Raw genomic sequence first — 17266 nt, 5'->3', positions numbered from 1 at the left:
CAAGTACTTTGGATGAATTTTTAAAAAGTAATAATAGTCTAAGATGAGATATACTTTGGGGGGCCATTAATAATCTGGCAAACCTCCCCAATAAAGTCTTTGCGAAGCACTAAAAGTAGTCTGCTAGCTAATGTTAGCCTGAAGGCTAGGATTATTGCTGTGTTGTGAAAAGCCTTTGCTTCATCTTACCTGTACTCTGAAACTATACAGAAGCTGGTTGTTTAGCAGTCAGCCTTTTAAATATCCTCTCATCAACTTCTGGCTTCTTGTAGATTCTCCTTTAATAGACGTTGTAAAAATGTTGAGTCGCTCTTTGAGTTTGCAAGCGCTTTGGGGTTTTTAAAAGTAGTTCTGTAAACCAATTATATTACTGTATATCCTGGGCCAAACACTGATTCTGACCAATGTCCAAGACTGCATTTCTCCTTAAAATGTTGGGTGAACTGTAGATTATTCATCTCAGAAACTGCTTTGGTCAGATCTCTTTTAGTTACACAGATGATTAGATGTCTCCTGGATACAGCATATCAAGTATCACTGAACTGCTGACTTATGAAGCCTTCACCACTGTGAGCAACATATCGTAATTACTTTAATATGTTATGGAGTGTACGCGGACATTCATCTTGTAGCGGATCCATGTCAGTGGATTTTTTCCTGTTACAGACATCAGATGCTTTTATGTAATTCAGGCAGAACCTTTAAAATAAAACAGGGCTGTAAAGCGCTGCCAGCACTGCCTTGAGGAATCACAAGGCAAGACACCACATGGAGCTAGACTTCCCCTGTTTTCCCTGCACACTCATTAAACAAATTCTCTCAACCCTGAAATGTTGACAGGAGAAAGTGTTGGCGAGTAAGCTGCTAAATCAACACAGAATTTCGCAGAATTGCTGGAAAACAAAGTTTGTTTCAGAAAGGTTTTAAACTCGATAATCTTACCGAATTATTTACGAAAATAACAAAACAAAGCACGCTTTTTAATCATTAAGTCATCAGACTCTGAAAATTGTCCACTTTCCGATTGTTAGCTTTCATCTTTTTCTACCTTTTACATTCACGCCACAGCTTTCTGTTTTTGCTGATTGCTCAAGAAATAGAGAGCGACACCAAATGATATGTCTCTGTTGTTGTGCTAAATGGGTGGAAGATTTAAAAAAAACAACACCAATCGTTGTGGCTTTTACAAAATACATTTTTTATCAGCTCTGAGATGATGCTAGTCCAAGCTGAGAAGGAGAAAGAGACAAACACAAGCCAAAAATAAATGAGAAGGGAGGGGGGTAACAAAAATAATCATCATAGAATTTCACAGTGCAAAAATCTATTATGTACACAGTGTTTGCTTGTATTTACATGGGCATGAACAGACATACAAAATATATAGAATCCAGAATCCACAACACTAATAATATGTCTTACAGTGTGCACAAGATCCAGGAAACATCACCATAATAAAAATGAAGAGGAAGATGTATTTCATACTAAAATAAATAATTTTTCTCTCATACTAAAACATTTGAATCAGTAAAACCTATTCTGCCATCATGATTGTCTCTCTACGGTCCTTCCTAGTTCCTTACAGCCAGCTGGTAACATAAAAGTCACTGAAATATGAAACATATCCCAATGTCTGTTTTATGCAAAGGGGTGGGGGCTGTAAGAGGATTTGACAGGTGAAGCCATGAAAAGGGACTGAATGCATTCAGCTTGTGCAGCGTGCGGTTTATGTACTGTAGAGAAGCTGCGCCATTACAACTAGTAAATAGTGGCATCCCTGATTTGAGTAATTTCATCAAAATGATTTGATTTTCTGAACTGATTCATGAGTGACTCTGTGTGATTCGCTCTCAGTGGTGAGTGCTCAGATGTACTCAGATAAATCTCCTATATAGCTATGAAAATATTTTTTTTAAATAGTCTGCATTCATATGATTTTCCTCTGATTAAAGAAAGCAAATACTTACAGATTAATGAATATCAACAAGCCAATTCTTACAATCATTACAATGTACAAAGTTATTCTGCATGGATACCTGTGGAGCATCTCTTATCCATAGTGACAGTGATCTCACAATGTCTATGAAGATTAGATATATTTAGAGCTTTTTCTTATTCTAATCTCTCACAGGTGGTGCCCGACAGTTGACAATGAAAAGGCAAATAAAAATTGAGCACACATTCAACAAATGCACCACGTACACATAAAATGACAGTAAAAATGTTTTCTCATTATATAAATATGTGTGTAGCCAATTTAGTTTTTAAACACCTTTGAATTGATTTTTGTGATTTCAGAATTATTAATAGTGATTCTTTGTTCACAGTTGAAACTAATCTCTAAAATGATCAAAGGCATCATGTATTGAGGTTGGGATTTTAACTTGTCTGCCACCTTAGGCGTGCGACGAACATGATGACAGTGCAGAGTCAAGTGATAAAGGCTCCAGTCACACAGGCCTACAGCCTGGTCAGTGACTCCATGGCAACAAACTTGTGTTTTGGTTGCCTGTAGTTACATGCAACACACTGACTTGCCCACAAACACTCACAACTCTCTGAGCAGCAGTGAAAGTGCAAAGAGTGCGACACAACCTGGCAGCAAAGACCGTTTTCCTTCACAGTAAAAGCCTTCAGAAACATGTTGGGTGGATCGCTAACATTTACTTTGAAGGTCAACCTTCAACATCAAATTTTGATTTCATTTTAGTCACAGTCTTTTGACTAAAACATAATTTAGTTTTAGTCTAGTCGTAGTTAACTAAATGTTATAAGATTATAGTAGACTAAATCTAAGCTGGACTAAAATAAAAAGTCTAAAAGTTTGTTGAGTTGCTCCACACGGTTTACAAAACGTCTGATCTTCCTTGACATGAAATACAAAAAGTGTCCATAAGTCTACGCTTCTCTTCCTCGTCACTATCTAGTCTCCCTCCCGAAGAAAAGAAATGTAATTAGTTTTGATTGGATCTCGTTTCAGATTTTTTTTTTCTATTCTATTTCTATTCGTTGGCAAAATGTCAACATGTTTCAACATAGTTTTTGCCCTCGTACATTAGTTTTTATTTAGTTATCACCTTGTTTTTGTCAGAAAAATAAAGATAATTGACTGAGCGGAACATTCTCTGCTCTCCATCCACTTTGTCAAGTCTTATTACATTACTACTAGTTGGTGGTTTAAAAGTGAGTGTTTGTAGACAACACAGTCTGCAAATTTACAGGTGACCACAACAGTTTGATCACCACCACAGCAATCATAAGGTGCTCAGGTGCTCTTTGCATTCGATTTCACCAAGTGACAGCCAATCACTTGCTAAGCACTTGGGGAACACACACTTCACAATCGGTGGTTGTATCACGTCCAATATGGCAGACAACTCTTGAGCAAACCTCTGTTTGAGTAATATTTTTTTAAAAAGGTTCGAGGTCTCCCCCTCCTCCAAGTACTCAGCCTTTAGTTTAAAGTACTAGATAAGTAAATGTGTTTACATGTTAAAAGATGTACATCTTTATTTTGGAGAAATCAGCACGAGTACCAGCGAGAACAACTCACGCTGACGCACTGCTGAATTTCTGCTTACTAAAAGTGCAAAAGATACCGAGTATCACCAGCTTTATTATATAAGATGTTACTTCTACATGCCTTTTACCAAGAATTTAGCTCAACTTGGAACGCTTTTCCATTTTGACAATGTAAGCAAAGAGAAGTTGCTGCTAAGGAGGCAAAAACAAATCACAGTAATGTGAGCAGCCAGAGGATTTAATAGCCATTGGCTACATGCTCTAGAAATATAAATGTTTTGATCTGGTGGAACTGAAATGTCTCTTATTGGACATGCAGTTTAAAAAATGACCAGATTTGAAGGACCTTGCACAGATAAATGCAAGACACAGCATTTACTAAGGTTTCAACAAACCCTTAACCAAGCCTAATAAAGAAAAGGCAGAGGAGTAATAGGAACGTGTTTAGGACCACTGATGGATGAGTTTAAACATCATGTTTGTGCAAGACCGTGACAAAGACGCGAACATGCATTTAAGACATCGGTAGGTTTAGTGTGCGCATACAGTTTGGATTTGATCTTTAGCGAGCCTTTCTCTTTTCCCAGATAAGAGCAGGTGACAGATTAGAGACATCATGAGCTCACAAAGGATGGCTGAGGATAAATTAGAACCATTGGCAGAGCTGACTGAATCATAACTCAGAACACAGTGGATCAACTCCGGTGGCTCTTCGGCCTCAACAGAACGGTTTTATTTTTAGCTTTGAAGTATTTCGTGTGTGTGCATTTTTGCGTCACAGCCCTGTGAGCTTCAGCATCGGCACAAATACAGCAACTGCATAACAACAAAGCAGTCAGGAATGCAGCATCACGGGACATTTACTGAGCACGTACTAGGGAATCGGCAAGGATAAAACATTGATAGAAAGTGTGGGTGGGGGGAAAACAAAAATCTTTTTAAAACATTTAAAACACTTTTTTTTAAAATGAAACATGGTGAACATACATTATGTACACAATTCCAGAGGTTGGAGCGGAGAGGGTCTTCTGAAAGTTGACCTCTTTCATGGCACATTTGATCAGGTCGATGAGGTTTGCTGACGTTTGCGTGTGTGTTTGCGTCCGTGTCTTTTGCTTTATGGCACCTGTGCTTAGCTGGACATAGTACGCCCCCCCGCGGTCGTGACCACCAAACAGTACCCTTTGGTATAGGTGAGGTTAGGAATGATTGGTTCGTCTACTTCTCTTTGATAGTCATCATCAACACCATTGCAGTCATTATTCACCTCTACATCATCGCTGTCACCTTCAGCACCGTCAGGAAAAGAAAGAAAACTTTGCTACCCTCACACAGTCACAGTTATTTCCACACTAGTGCAAGCCTCCATCACTGCGAGCGGGCACACGCAGTTTAGCAGCTTTAGGAAGTTGACACATGTCAAAAGCAGCTCTCCTTACGTCACAAGTTCTCAACATCAAAGTTCTGAAAAAGCAGCTGCAACAGCAATGTAAAGTAAAGTGTCAGCCTTGTAGCTAATCCACGTCAATGAGCTTTTTGTTTTCAGGCCTCTATCATCCTCCTGAGCTGAGCAAACCCCGGAGATTTAATCGCTGAGATATGGCAGGTGAACTGAATTCATTTTCTTCTTTTTGCTGTACGTTTACTTTGTTGCTCGTCCTCGGCTTTTTCCACCGCTACGCATTTTATCCTCGGCGTTACTCAAGCGTACGTGTCTCCCGACTTTAGCGCCACCAGCTCAGAGTCCTCCGTGTGGCGCCCGTTCAAGTGTTCGGTGTTACAGTCGTGATGGTACATGAAGGCGGGTACCTCGGTGATGGAGGTAGCTGTGTAGGACGTGGAGCGCATCGAGCAGTGGTCCTTTCGTCTCTGACCCCACTGGGTTTTATACTGCATCCACTGTCTCTTCACAGCTGCCTGCACCTGGATGTCACACAAGCACATAAAAAAGGTAGTTTAGTGTCTCATATCTACAAATGCAGCCTTAATAATAATATTTTACATCTAATTTAATTATTTGACTTCACTGCTAGCTTTGTTTTTGTGTTTTGAGTCAGAGAAGTTTGTGACAACACTGATCCAACTGACAATGATCTTAACTGATGTGCATGTTATTACTGCAGCATGTGTGGGCCACTCAAATTTCAATCACATTAGCAGATGACAGCTATAAAATGTAAATATCCATTTTTGGGGGGCGGGGGTGGCCAGGTTGTGCATGTGGCCAGATCATCTCACTATAAAAAGAGATAAATACACAAGGTTTATCTTTCTAGTACTGGGCAGGAACCCCATTTGCTTCAGAACTGCCTTAATTTGTCGTGGCATACAGTCAACCTGGGGCTGGGAACATTCCTCTGAGCTTTTTTGATGAGTGAGTGAACTTATTGTCATGTTCAAGATACCAGTTTGTGATTAACTGACATTTGTGACATGGTACATTATCCTTAACAACCATCAGAAGATGGGGTACGCTGCTGACATGGTCAGCAACACTACTCAGAAAGGCGGTGGCATTTAAACAGTGCTCAGCTGGTAGTAAGGGGGCCTAGCAGCTTGAACTATTGATACAAGGCATGATCAATGCATCATTGTTGTTTACACCAAAGTCTGAGCTTACTATCCAAATACTGCAGCAAAAATCGACACTCAGCCAACATGTTTCCAATTTTTTGTCTGTTGTCCAATTTTGGTGATCTTGCACAAATTGTAGCATTGGTTTCTTCTTCCTATCTGACAGGAGCATGGTCTAGCTAAGACATCTTGCATGTTCTACTTTGGTCATTGAAGCACATCTACCTCAAGTGTCAGCATTTTGTGCTTTCAGAGATGCTCTTATGCATACCTTGGTTGTAACTCTGACCAGTCTCCTCTAATCTGACATCAACAAGGCATGTGTTCGCCGGGTATTTCCTCATTTCAGGCCCATTCTCTATAAACCTAGAGATGGTTTGTAGGAAACTCCTAGTAGACAAGCAATGATGATGCAGTGACAATGATGCCACATTAAAAGTCACTTAAATTACGTTTTTCCCCATTCTGATGCTCAATTTAAAATTTGGGAGGTTGTCTAGACCGTGTCTAAATACTGATTAGATATATGCAGCAACAAGCAGCTGAACAGGTGTACATAATGAAGTGATCTATAACCATGTTATAAATAAACTTACTTCCACACATTTCACCTACTAAATCTAACAACAGTCAAATGGCATCTTTCCACCGATGCCATTCAAAGGTATGAAAACATGACCATGATTATCCCAAAGGGTACATACAATTTTCTCTTTCTGGCATCCTGACTAAAAAACAAAGTGCACAACTTCTTTCTCTTCAGGCTTTGCACCAATTAAATGATCAGAATATGACTGTAGTGATTATATAAGCAACAAATCTTCCAGCACTTTTTGAATAGGCATGTTGACAACCATTGTTATCTTGCTGCAACCATTTGACGCATTAAACACATTAATTTACTGTGAACCAAATCCATTTGTGTCATCACAAAATCCATTACTACCCTCGTGACTTATAGCACGTAACCCTTCATAATCCTTCTATTTAAGCCTTAATGCGATCATTAGTCACAGCGTTACATGCAGAAACTTCAATCAATCTCGCCCCAGTCCAAAATTCAGCAGTGCTTTTCCCTGTCAGCTTGCTTGAGAATCGTGTGTCTGATATGTCTTAGAAACTATGAGGTCATTGAAATAACAAGGAAATATGGAACTATTTTTTTGTCAATAGAGTCTTCCTGCGTGTTCCTTTACAATAACAATCACAAATAATTCAAACTTTTCAGGCAGCAGCCCTGCAGACTGGCCGCTGGCGCTGCATCTGAACAAACAACAGCAACTCTTTGTCATGGTGCTGGGTCGTTGACCCAGCGTTTTGTGTTTTCTGATTATTTTCCTCTGTTCTAGTTATTCTGTGTCCTCCCCCCTTGTGTCCGGTTCGGGTTCTAGATTTCCTGTTTTGTTCTGAAGGTCTCTGTCTGTTGTCATTGTGTTCAGCTTGTCTCCTCCGGTCATCATGTGTATTGGGTTCAGCTGTTCTTCCCTCCTGTGTGTGTGATTACCCGATTACCTTGTGTGTGTATATTTAGTGGGTGTCGGTCTGTGTTCGTTGTCGGCTCGTCTGCATTCTATGGTGTTTCGTTCCTGTCTCTGCGTCTCTCTGCCCCGCACCCCTTTTGTATGCTCTCAGGTTTGTCATTTAGTTCTCCCAGTTTAGGTTTCTTCAGTTGTTTTGTCATGCCTCACTGCCTGTTTTTGCCACTCCACCACTTGTAAATAAACGTCACTCGAATCATCAGTCACTGCCGCATTTTGGGTCCTCCTTTTCCTCCAACACCACACGGCTCACCCCGCCAGCCGTGACACTCTTCGTGGAAACCAATATTAGCGTCACACTACATGAATGCTAAGTTGTCTACAGCATATGGTAGAAATCTTTCTTCTTCCCAAAACACAAACTACTAACGGTGCAAAGGTAATCATTTTATTCAGTCATGTCTTAATACCACTGTAATTACTGTGGGTACATTAACACAGAATGATCTAATGATATAAATTATGGCACTAATTGTCATTCTGAGACAAATGAGCATCTGAGTCTTACAGCTTCATGCTGAACGTCGTGCTTGGTGTCACAAATACAGTTTGAAAGCTGTTTGTCTCACTGACCTAACCTCACAATGGGGCTATTGAACAAACAAGGCAGGTCTTTGTAGTTTGGCCTTGAAATAAAAAAGAAAGAAAGAAAGAATTGAACTCAGCCCAGGAAACCCGTGTCCTGATTAAGAGAGCATGAATTGGCCATTATGCCGGTGAAGCAAACAAACCACTGCATTCCCTTGTGACAGTTCGTGTGTTCACCCTTTACACGTATGCCCTATGCATTGATTGTGTTTGACAAATTGTTTGCATCCTTTACGGTGATGAGACTGCTTTCTGTCTGCTCATGTACGAGTTAATAAGTGACATATTTTCCAAGCTGGATGCATAAAACAGAGCTTGACAGTGGGTTGCTAGGTCCTCTTTGCCAAACACCTCATGCTAAGTGCTCTAACACTTAACGTGGACATTGTGCTGTGGAATGCGTGCGGTTGGCGTAGGGCTGCGTGAGTCACAAAAACACCACGATGAGCTTTTGTTTTAATGCTTCCAGTGTTTTGAGGGGCCACAATTCTGTGAAACTTTAAGATTCTTACCTAGTTTGTGTGATATGTGTGAGTTAGGATGATGTTAGCAGATGTATCAGCAAAATAAAATCTGATGCTGGAGTCATTTCCTTTATGCTAGCTGTCGTCAGTTCTGACACCCAGAAGTGTCGGTACTGGAGGGGGGGAATCAAGCCTGGTCTATTTTTATGTTTGCAGAGGCGCGATCCCTGGGTCTATGCCTGGTGTAGCCAGTTTCACTGATTTTTGTGAAGGCTTATACCGCAGCCACTCTGCAAACACATTATTCCACTTCCTGACCTCCAAAACTTCCATGTTGCTTTCACTGTATGTTTTGGCTCATTGTTCACGTGTGAGGTGCTTCTGTTGAAACACAAACCAATAAATTGGATTTATTTAACCTGAGCAGAAATTAAAATGTTACACTCCAGAATTCTGCTTCTGTCTTTTCTCAACTCACAAAAAATGAAAACACTAGTGAGTGAACATGTTCACAGCACGTGTTTGCCTTGTCACAGTACAGAAAGCACAGGTGGACTTCAAGATGTCTCATGTCCATTAGGTGCCGCAGTAAGCCTTAAGAATGGAACGGCACAGACAAAAGCAGGGAATTCCCAAAGTGGGATGTATTTTTCCTACTGTGACAAATCAAAACATATGCAATGAAAAAGCATACAAGCTGATGCCATCACATTTCCCCCACATTGTTTTACAGGTGATGGTATACTGTATGCTTTGGATCATTTGCCGATCCAAGCATTTTCCATGCATTTCTTTCTTCCCATCCTCCTGCCAGATTTAAGTGTTATTCTCATCTCTCCAAAGAATGCTTTTTTAAAATTGCTCTGGTTTCTAAAAGTGTTTTGGCAAAGTCTAATCAGGCTGTTCTATTCCTGGAAAGTTGCCTGACTCCTGGAAAATGTTGGGAAATTAATTTTTTTCTTTATCATGGAAAGGATCCTACGATCATCCACCACTGTCTTCCAGAGATTTTTGTTGTTGCTAACAAAACCATCAAGCACTCCTTGCTTGGCCAACAGCAACAACTTCCAAATATAAGAAGTGTACATATAACAGATCCACAGTGGGTTTTTTTTTGCCTTCTCAGGGTTGTTGCTTGTTATACAAACTCAAGCAACTCTGGAAAAGCACCTTTCTCTGGGACACCAAAGCCTCTTGTAGCTAAAGTCATCATTGTAAAAATCAGATTTTGTTGGGGATGAAAACAATTATTTTAAGAAATATCAAGATCCTAAATTCCCATAGTATTTTCCATTTATCCTTATCAGGGTCGCGGGGGAGTGCTGGAGCCTATCCCAGCTACCATAGGGCGAGAGTCAGGGAATACCCTGAACAGGTTGGCAGTCAACCGTTCGCTCTCACATTCAGACCTATGGGTAAATTATATTCAACAAATAACCTGACCCCACTAATTGGATGTCTGTGTACTGTGGGTGGAGTATTTTTTTCATTGTGAAATGGAGAAGAAGAAGAATTGTACAGTAAAATTCTTAGTGCTTCTGCACACAGACATCATTTGCTTTGCATTCTGAAGGACTGCATGAGGGCAGAGCCTGCACAGCAAATGGTTGCTCTTAATGACATCCCTCACAGTATGGGACCGTACAGTAGGTTCTGGCTAGAAATAGGACCCTGGCCAAAACTATTTTCATGGTGTGAAGTGATAAGCTAGGAGACCAATCCATACAAATTTATTTCACTTGGCTTTAATGTTTTCCATAGTTTGTGCATCTCTGCAGTATTTTCCACTATTGCAACAAAACACCTCATAAAAAAGCATCAATATTTGTTTGGGGAACACAATTTACAGCATAAATATTTCTTAATTAAACGCCTTAATTAAATATTACAGATAATAGCAATTAAATAGTTGTTTAATTGCTTGATGTCTACGCGCCATTTACACACTGGTGTGGACTAGCAAAATGCCTGAAATGTGTCCTCTAATGTTACAACCCTTGTGGAGACTTGAGCTTGAAAGCATCTTTCACACATTGAGTCTGGAGAGCTGTGAGGTCTTCACAGAATTATTAACCTGAGGTCTGCGTTTAATGCAACTCCAGCTCATCGGTTTGGTGAAGCATTTGAATCAAGTTAAGGATGCTGCTGTCAGACAGCTGCAGACAGGCTTAGAAAGGCTGACAGGAGAACGAAGAAAGAAGAGTCAATATTCAGCTGAGCTTGGAAACCACACAGTCATTTATAAAGTGTGTCTTACTCCTCGCCTGACATGACCCTTCTGCTTTTACTATTGTAGCACCAGACTGGTCTCAGAAGAGGAAAAAGCGGAGGAATGTTTTATAACCTGCTACATTTGGAATTTGGAGAGATCTCTGCGAAGCTACAGCTATTTTACCCACGTACTCAAGGCCAAAACCAAAACTATGAGTCTGTGTTTGGTATTCATGGGTCACTTCTCGATACAGATGGAAGAGATCTGACCTGAAAACAAATTTTGAAAATGTTTTACCTGATGCAGTCTGATGTGTCATGCATAATGTCATAAGGGATGAGCGGTTTTATTACACAATCACTGAAAAGCTCCCAGAGTAACATGTGCAGGTTGACCTTTCCAAAAGGCCAATTGCTCAATCAAAACTACGCTATTATGATGTCAAACATGGCACAGGGGTACAATATTTTTTAAAGGAACTCTCAGATATTTGGGGGATTATTCACTTTCTTGCCAGAAGTAAACCGCTATGATTGATACCACGCTTAAATAAAAATATGATACTCATAATCAGGCATGTTAGCTTAGCTACACGTAGCGACTAAAGACTAAGACAAGCTTCGTCCTGGGGCTAATTTCCCTTTGTTTCCGCTAAAGCTAATTTATTAATTACTTACTGATTAAAGTGAACCAATTGTGTCAGAAACACAGCGGGTTGCGAGCACAGCAGCCCCACCACCTTTTCAAAACTTGTTTTTGGAAGGGCTAGCATATAAGAAGAAAACTGGCTCAGAGAGAGAGGGAAGAAAGGAGCTAACGCAGCTTGTTTCAGATACTGGGAAACCCAGAGAGCAGTAAAATAGGCGAGTATAAAATAAATAAAAATGATTTTGAACTGTAAATCTTGCAACACTACTCTAGTAGGATCCAAAAATAGAAATATGGAATTGGAAATGAGCATCGTAAGCTCCCCTTACTGCCTTCTTACACCTAGCAACAAATGACACGCGAGCAGCGCTAATGTTAGCTAATGAGCTAACTAAATGACAGCCCTTACCTCCCCATTGAAGAAGCAGAATATGGTTGACACCAGCAAACCCTGAAACAAAGATGAAAAAAGGAGATAATCATTTCTTTTCTAGTAAATTCAGTTTGCTTTTTTACATCTAAGAAAAAATCACAACAGAAGTAGTCTCAGACAGTGCAGCCATCTGCTGAACCGTTGGAGGAAGGAATTGCTTAGACACATGATTTATTTATTTATTTATTTTTTACAGGGTGTGACTTTATAGAAGTGAGACGGGAAAGCAACTTTTAAAGAGAGAATACAAAGAAATATTGGGGCAACAACAGAATTATCTAATGGGCCATAAATATTTCATGGATTGTTTAACTCTTTCCCCTGTGAATGCCTACCAGGGTCAACCCTCATTTCTTTTTCCTGAACTGAGCAGCTTCTGTCGTATTTCACGCCCACCTCCTTCAAATGTCGTCTTTATGGGGGAAGGAGTAAATTAAGAATCTTCTAAAACATAAAACAAAGCTATGGTTGAACCCAAATGTTTTTTTAAGGGAGTCACATGAATAGATAATAACAACCACAGGGCAGAGAACGATGTTTTTAAGGGCGTAAAAGTTCAGTCATGCAAAATTAAAAATCAGCATCGTGAGCCTGGGGAGCCCAAGGGTACGGACAAATCTAGGTTGTACACTGTCTCAGTTTTGCACTAAGGTTTCCGTATAAAGTAAAGCTCATGCTAAGCATATTTATTGCAATAATTTAATTGCTTTTTTCCAAGGTCATTATGATTTAAGCCCGAGGTGCAAAACGGCTGAATCCCCAGGGCAGTGAAGCTGCACTAGCCTCCTTTTTCAAGTCGTTGTTAGATTACTCTGAACTGAGCTCCTGTGTGTTTGCTGCAGCTCGTGCCTACCTGGTAATGCATGAGTATGTGCATTATGTACTCGTAGACTTCACCAGCCAGCCGGTTCTCCGGCCTCCAGGGAATGATGACAAACTGTATTCCCAGCAGGGGAACCAGGATCAGGGTGGCTCTCACTGCCTTCATGTACATGTTGGACTCTGCCCGGTGCGTATCTCGCAACTTGGTAACCAAAACTCTGATAATATTTAGCAGGAAAAAGAGATTGACCTACAGAAAAAGAAAAAACAAATCATGAATTAAACTCTAAATGAATACAAAAATATAAAGACTCATCATGTAAAATTAGTTTTTCGTGCTTTTTCTGTGCGGAAACAGTGGATTAGCAGACTTACAAGAAGTGCTGCCACTATAGGGCCGTGGATGGCGTAGAGCAGATGGGTCTCCACACTCATCCAACAGCTACAGAAGGAAAAACATATCAGTCAGTGCTGTCAGCCTCCCAAAATACACATGCGTGCACACACATATGAAAACACGCGCGCCTGCACGCTCTCACTCTACCGCACACAGCCCAGCGCAAATGTAAACATCTTCTGTTTATTTGCCGAGGTTTCTGGAACATTACTCACTTGTCGTCAAAATACTTTTTCCTTGCCACGGCGTGGATGGATACAGGCACTAGAGGAAAACCTTGGAGAGGAAAAGATGGGAGCCATATGAGGTCTTGAGTGAGTTTTGTGAAATTGCATTTGTCATTAACACAACTGTGAAAGCGTGGTTTAGCTTTGTTTGTTGGTCTAATGAAACTTTCCTTGGAAAGCTGGGTCCTCCTTATTTCTGCAAACTCTCCTGCGACAGCTTTATTGTTGCACCGCTAACAACAAAGACAACACTACCACACGGTTAATTTTCTGTTACTTTTCCCTCTAATTTGACATTGTGTAGGTAAACACCCACTAGACACTGGGCACAGATTTTTCATCTTTTCCTCTGGATATAAACACAAAACTCCATGTAGGGTCCATTTTCAATGAGGCCCTGCAGTGTGCTGGCCACAGATGGATCTGACAAGCTGGCCTCCCTCCCTCCATCCATCCACACACACACACACACACACACACACACACACACAGCAAAGACTCTACTCAAGGTTATCCCAACATTTTTAATGATGATCATCCATCCAGTTCCATTGCCTGCTTTTTTTTTTTTTTTTTTTTTTGACAGACTGTGTTATTCCTGTTTGGAGCAGTGTGGAAAACAAGACAGGAGCAGCACCAAGCGACAGGAGGGCCAATAAAGCTGTCAGCATGTCCACAATGAAATACCTTTATCCAAGACCATGATTTCTTGCTTTCACATTCAGATATTACAATGCAAACTCTGCCCTCTGATCAAACAGACGACTGCTCGCGAGCATATTTGCTCTGCGCTTGCTCAGATCTACGATATACTGCTGCTTGCACAGATTTCCTGTGATCCAGTCTAATCCACCTTCTTGCATGAAAGCTAAAAACACCACAGCACTTTACAGGAAGGGCCAGAGTCGTCTCTATTTTTTGAGGCGACTGAGGTCCTTCAACATCTGCCAGAAAATGCTGAGGATTTTCTATGAGTCTGTTGTGGCCAGTGCGATCCTCTATGCTGTTGCATGCTGGGGGAGCAGGCTGAGGGTCGCAGATGCCAACAGACTTAATAAACTGATCCGTAAGGCCAGCAATGTTGTGGGGATGGAGCTGGACTCCCTCAAGGTGGTGTCGGAGAGGCGGATGCTGTCCAAGATAAAGACAATGTTGGATAACACCTCCCACCCACTCCATGACATGTTGGTCAGTCACAGGAGCTCGTTCAGTGAGAGACTGAGATTACCGAAAAGCACCACTGAACGACACAGGAAATCATTCCTGCCTGTGGCCATCTCCCTGTACAACGCATCCACTTAACACACTGTTTGCTGCTACAGCTACACATGTTTCTTTTCCAACTATTTATTTATAAGTGACTTATGTATGTATGTATGTATATATATGTATATATTGTACTATTCTTAGTTAGCGTATTGTCTGTCTTGTCTTAATGTTGGTTTAAAATGGAGCACTGTAACAAAAAATAATTTCCCCCAGGGATCAATAAAGTATTCTGATTCTGATTCTGATTCTGATGAAAGGTGCTTGTTTGTTTATCAAACTTCTGGGTCCCAGTCACTACCTCTGCTCACTTTGTAAATTTAATAAAGTGACAGCCAGCTTAAGGGAAAAATAAATCAGCCAGCCTGCGAGTCAGTTCATTGTTTTATTCATTTGTCACTAGCAGTCTTGCTCATCTAATGAAAAGCTTGATTTAGTACATACAATAAGCCTACTATAGTGTGTTCTTCTAAATCAGCGGTCCCCAGCCTTTTTTGCGCTATGCACCGGTTTAATGTCAGACAATATTTTCACGGATGTGTCGCGGATAAATACAACAAAATAAAATGATACGACCAAGACAAAAACGGTGGTATTTTGTAAATATAATAATAAACGCGAATTCAGTGTGTAATTGTATAACTTTGTTAACAGCGTCCTCCTGAAATGCGCCAACAACATTGAGAGTAACGTCCTCCTCTCTGCCCCTTAACGCTTAACGTGTAAATATTTATTTCAAAATAAGACAGACAACTACAAACACCAAGTTGACGATAAAAACCATGAAACCATAAATTTCACACCCAAGCCTCAACTCTTGCGGCCCAGAACCAGTCCATGACCCGGCGGTTGGGGACCGCTCTTCTAAAACATATGGTGCATGCATGTATATAAAATCGTGACTGTACAAAAGGAAGGCACAAATTTCTAAGTCAGAAAATATCTGAAAATATCTGTTCCTAAAGGACTCTCACAGAATTAAAGCACATGTACTCATAAATGGGGGAAAGTACAATGTCATTGGTCAACACCATATCTAAGACTTGAAAGGACAGTAGATGTAAGTAGGAAATGTGAGAACAAAGAGCTGGGGAACGGCATACGGCGAACTGTCTCCTTTTTGGAATCCCCACCACCACCACCGCAGGGTTATCAGCTCATACATAAAGATGCATGAGCAGGACTGGAGGTCCAAGAGCAAGTGAACAAAAGAAACTCGGGTGCAAGGATGGAAATGTTTGCAAGCATTTGAGTTCAGAAGACTATTAAACTGAGTGCAGACGTTTAAGGGAGAGCATTGTCTGAACAGGAAACGTACAAATGATGCTCTTAAACTGAATGACCGCACGCTTGATATTAAAATAACCTCAGTCACAAGAAAATTGTTAGATTCTACCCAATCTTGTTGAACTGCTTCTCTGGGATTTTTCAAGCTGCAAGAATAAGTTTTTACAGACACACTACAGCAAAGAAACAAAACAACAAAACGGGACGTGGTAAAAATGACTCACCCCAGCCCAGGAGGTAGTACCAGTGCAGGTGCTGCTCCTCTGCAAACACCGCCACCACGATGAGCGTGTGCAGGTAGATGCCTTCACAGAGCATCCAGAAGTAATTACAGCCCAACATGTACATGTGAAAGAACTGCAACACCTTACAGCCAACCTGCAGGGAGAACAAAATCAATCATATCAACCTTTTTTCTGCTTTGCAGTCTTTTTTTTTTTGAATAAGATGATCCAGTTGAAACAGTCGTGACATCATCTCAGCAGGAGACATAAAAAAGATTTAATGGGATGTTTCAGCACTCGTGGCACAAAATCATTAGCCAGTATTATTCTTTTTCATACTGAGAGGATGTTTATTCATTTACCCCCGTCGGTGGTGGGTTAAGTTGGGAATCATGATTTCTCTTTGTATTTGGAGCCCTCTTTGATTGTGTTCGTCTCACAAAGCAGTGGGATCAAAGCCCCGCTCCACATTAGTGTTTTATAAAGAGCTGTGCAATTTTCTATTTATGCATCCACCATAAAGCGACATCATGTCTCGTTATTTTTTCAGTTCCTTTTATTGAGAATTGAGACGTTATGATAAGAGATGATGACTTGATGACACATTCTTGGTATGTCCGTTTAAAAAAAGAAACAAAACAGTTGATTAATGCCATAATTATCAAGAGTATCTGGTGCAGTGCCATCAGTTATAATTCCTCTAATTAATGCCAGACAGGCACCAATAAACCTGCCTGTGTTCAGAATCTACTAAAAAAAGAAAAGAAAAAAATCTCACAAACTTTTCTCCTAAAATAAGTTAATTTCCACAACATTTGTCATTACCGAATCTCAGGAGATTCGTTAAGGAAGCATGTTTTTGGATGGGAATCTCTGCCAGTCACATCAGCTTTCATGGCTTTTCCCCACTCATCCAAACACAGATTGCTTCCACTTCCCTTGCGCCCAAGTTTGGATTATGTGGTTCTAGCAAAAGCCAAAATGGCACCAATTGTGCATTCATCCAGAGGGTAATGGGTAATTTCACAAATTGCAACTACCAATGCAATATATTAGTGCTTCTC

General features: G+C 40.6%; 1 protein-coding gene across 8 annotated transcripts in view; it reads right to left on the bottom strand.

The window, feature by feature from the left end:
- Positions 1 to 1144: 1144 nt before the first annotated feature.
- The window catches only part of calcr (calcitonin receptor), a 71640-nt gene continuing 55518 nt past the window's right edge, over positions 1145 to 17266 (bottom strand). For all 8 annotated transcript variants that reach the window (XM_082521220.1, XM_082521216.1, XM_082521222.1 and 5 more), the window contains 6 exons: positions 16203 to 16356; positions 13414 to 13474; positions 13177 to 13243; positions 12833 to 13051; positions 11956 to 11997; positions 1145 to 5445 (listed from right to left, as the gene is read on the bottom strand). In XM_082521220.1, coding sequence (XP_082377346.1) covers positions 5224 to 5445; positions 11956 to 11997; positions 12833 to 13051; positions 13177 to 13243; positions 13414 to 13474; positions 16203 to 16356 — 765 coding nt within the window. In that variant the 3' untranslated portion in view covers positions 1145 to 5223. The remainder of the gene's footprint in view (positions 5446 to 11955; positions 11998 to 12832; positions 13052 to 13176; positions 13244 to 13413; positions 13475 to 16202; positions 16357 to 17266) is intronic.

Source organism: Aulonocara stuartgranti (genome assembly GCF_965226115.1).
Source record: "Aulonocara stuartgranti genome assembly, chromosome: 22".
Taxonomy (NCBI): domain Eukaryota; kingdom Metazoa; phylum Chordata; class Actinopteri; order Cichliformes; family Cichlidae; genus Aulonocara; species Aulonocara stuartgranti.
The sequence above is the reverse complement of the archived record's forward strand: the minus strand, read 5'-3'. Positions and strand labels throughout refer to the sequence as shown.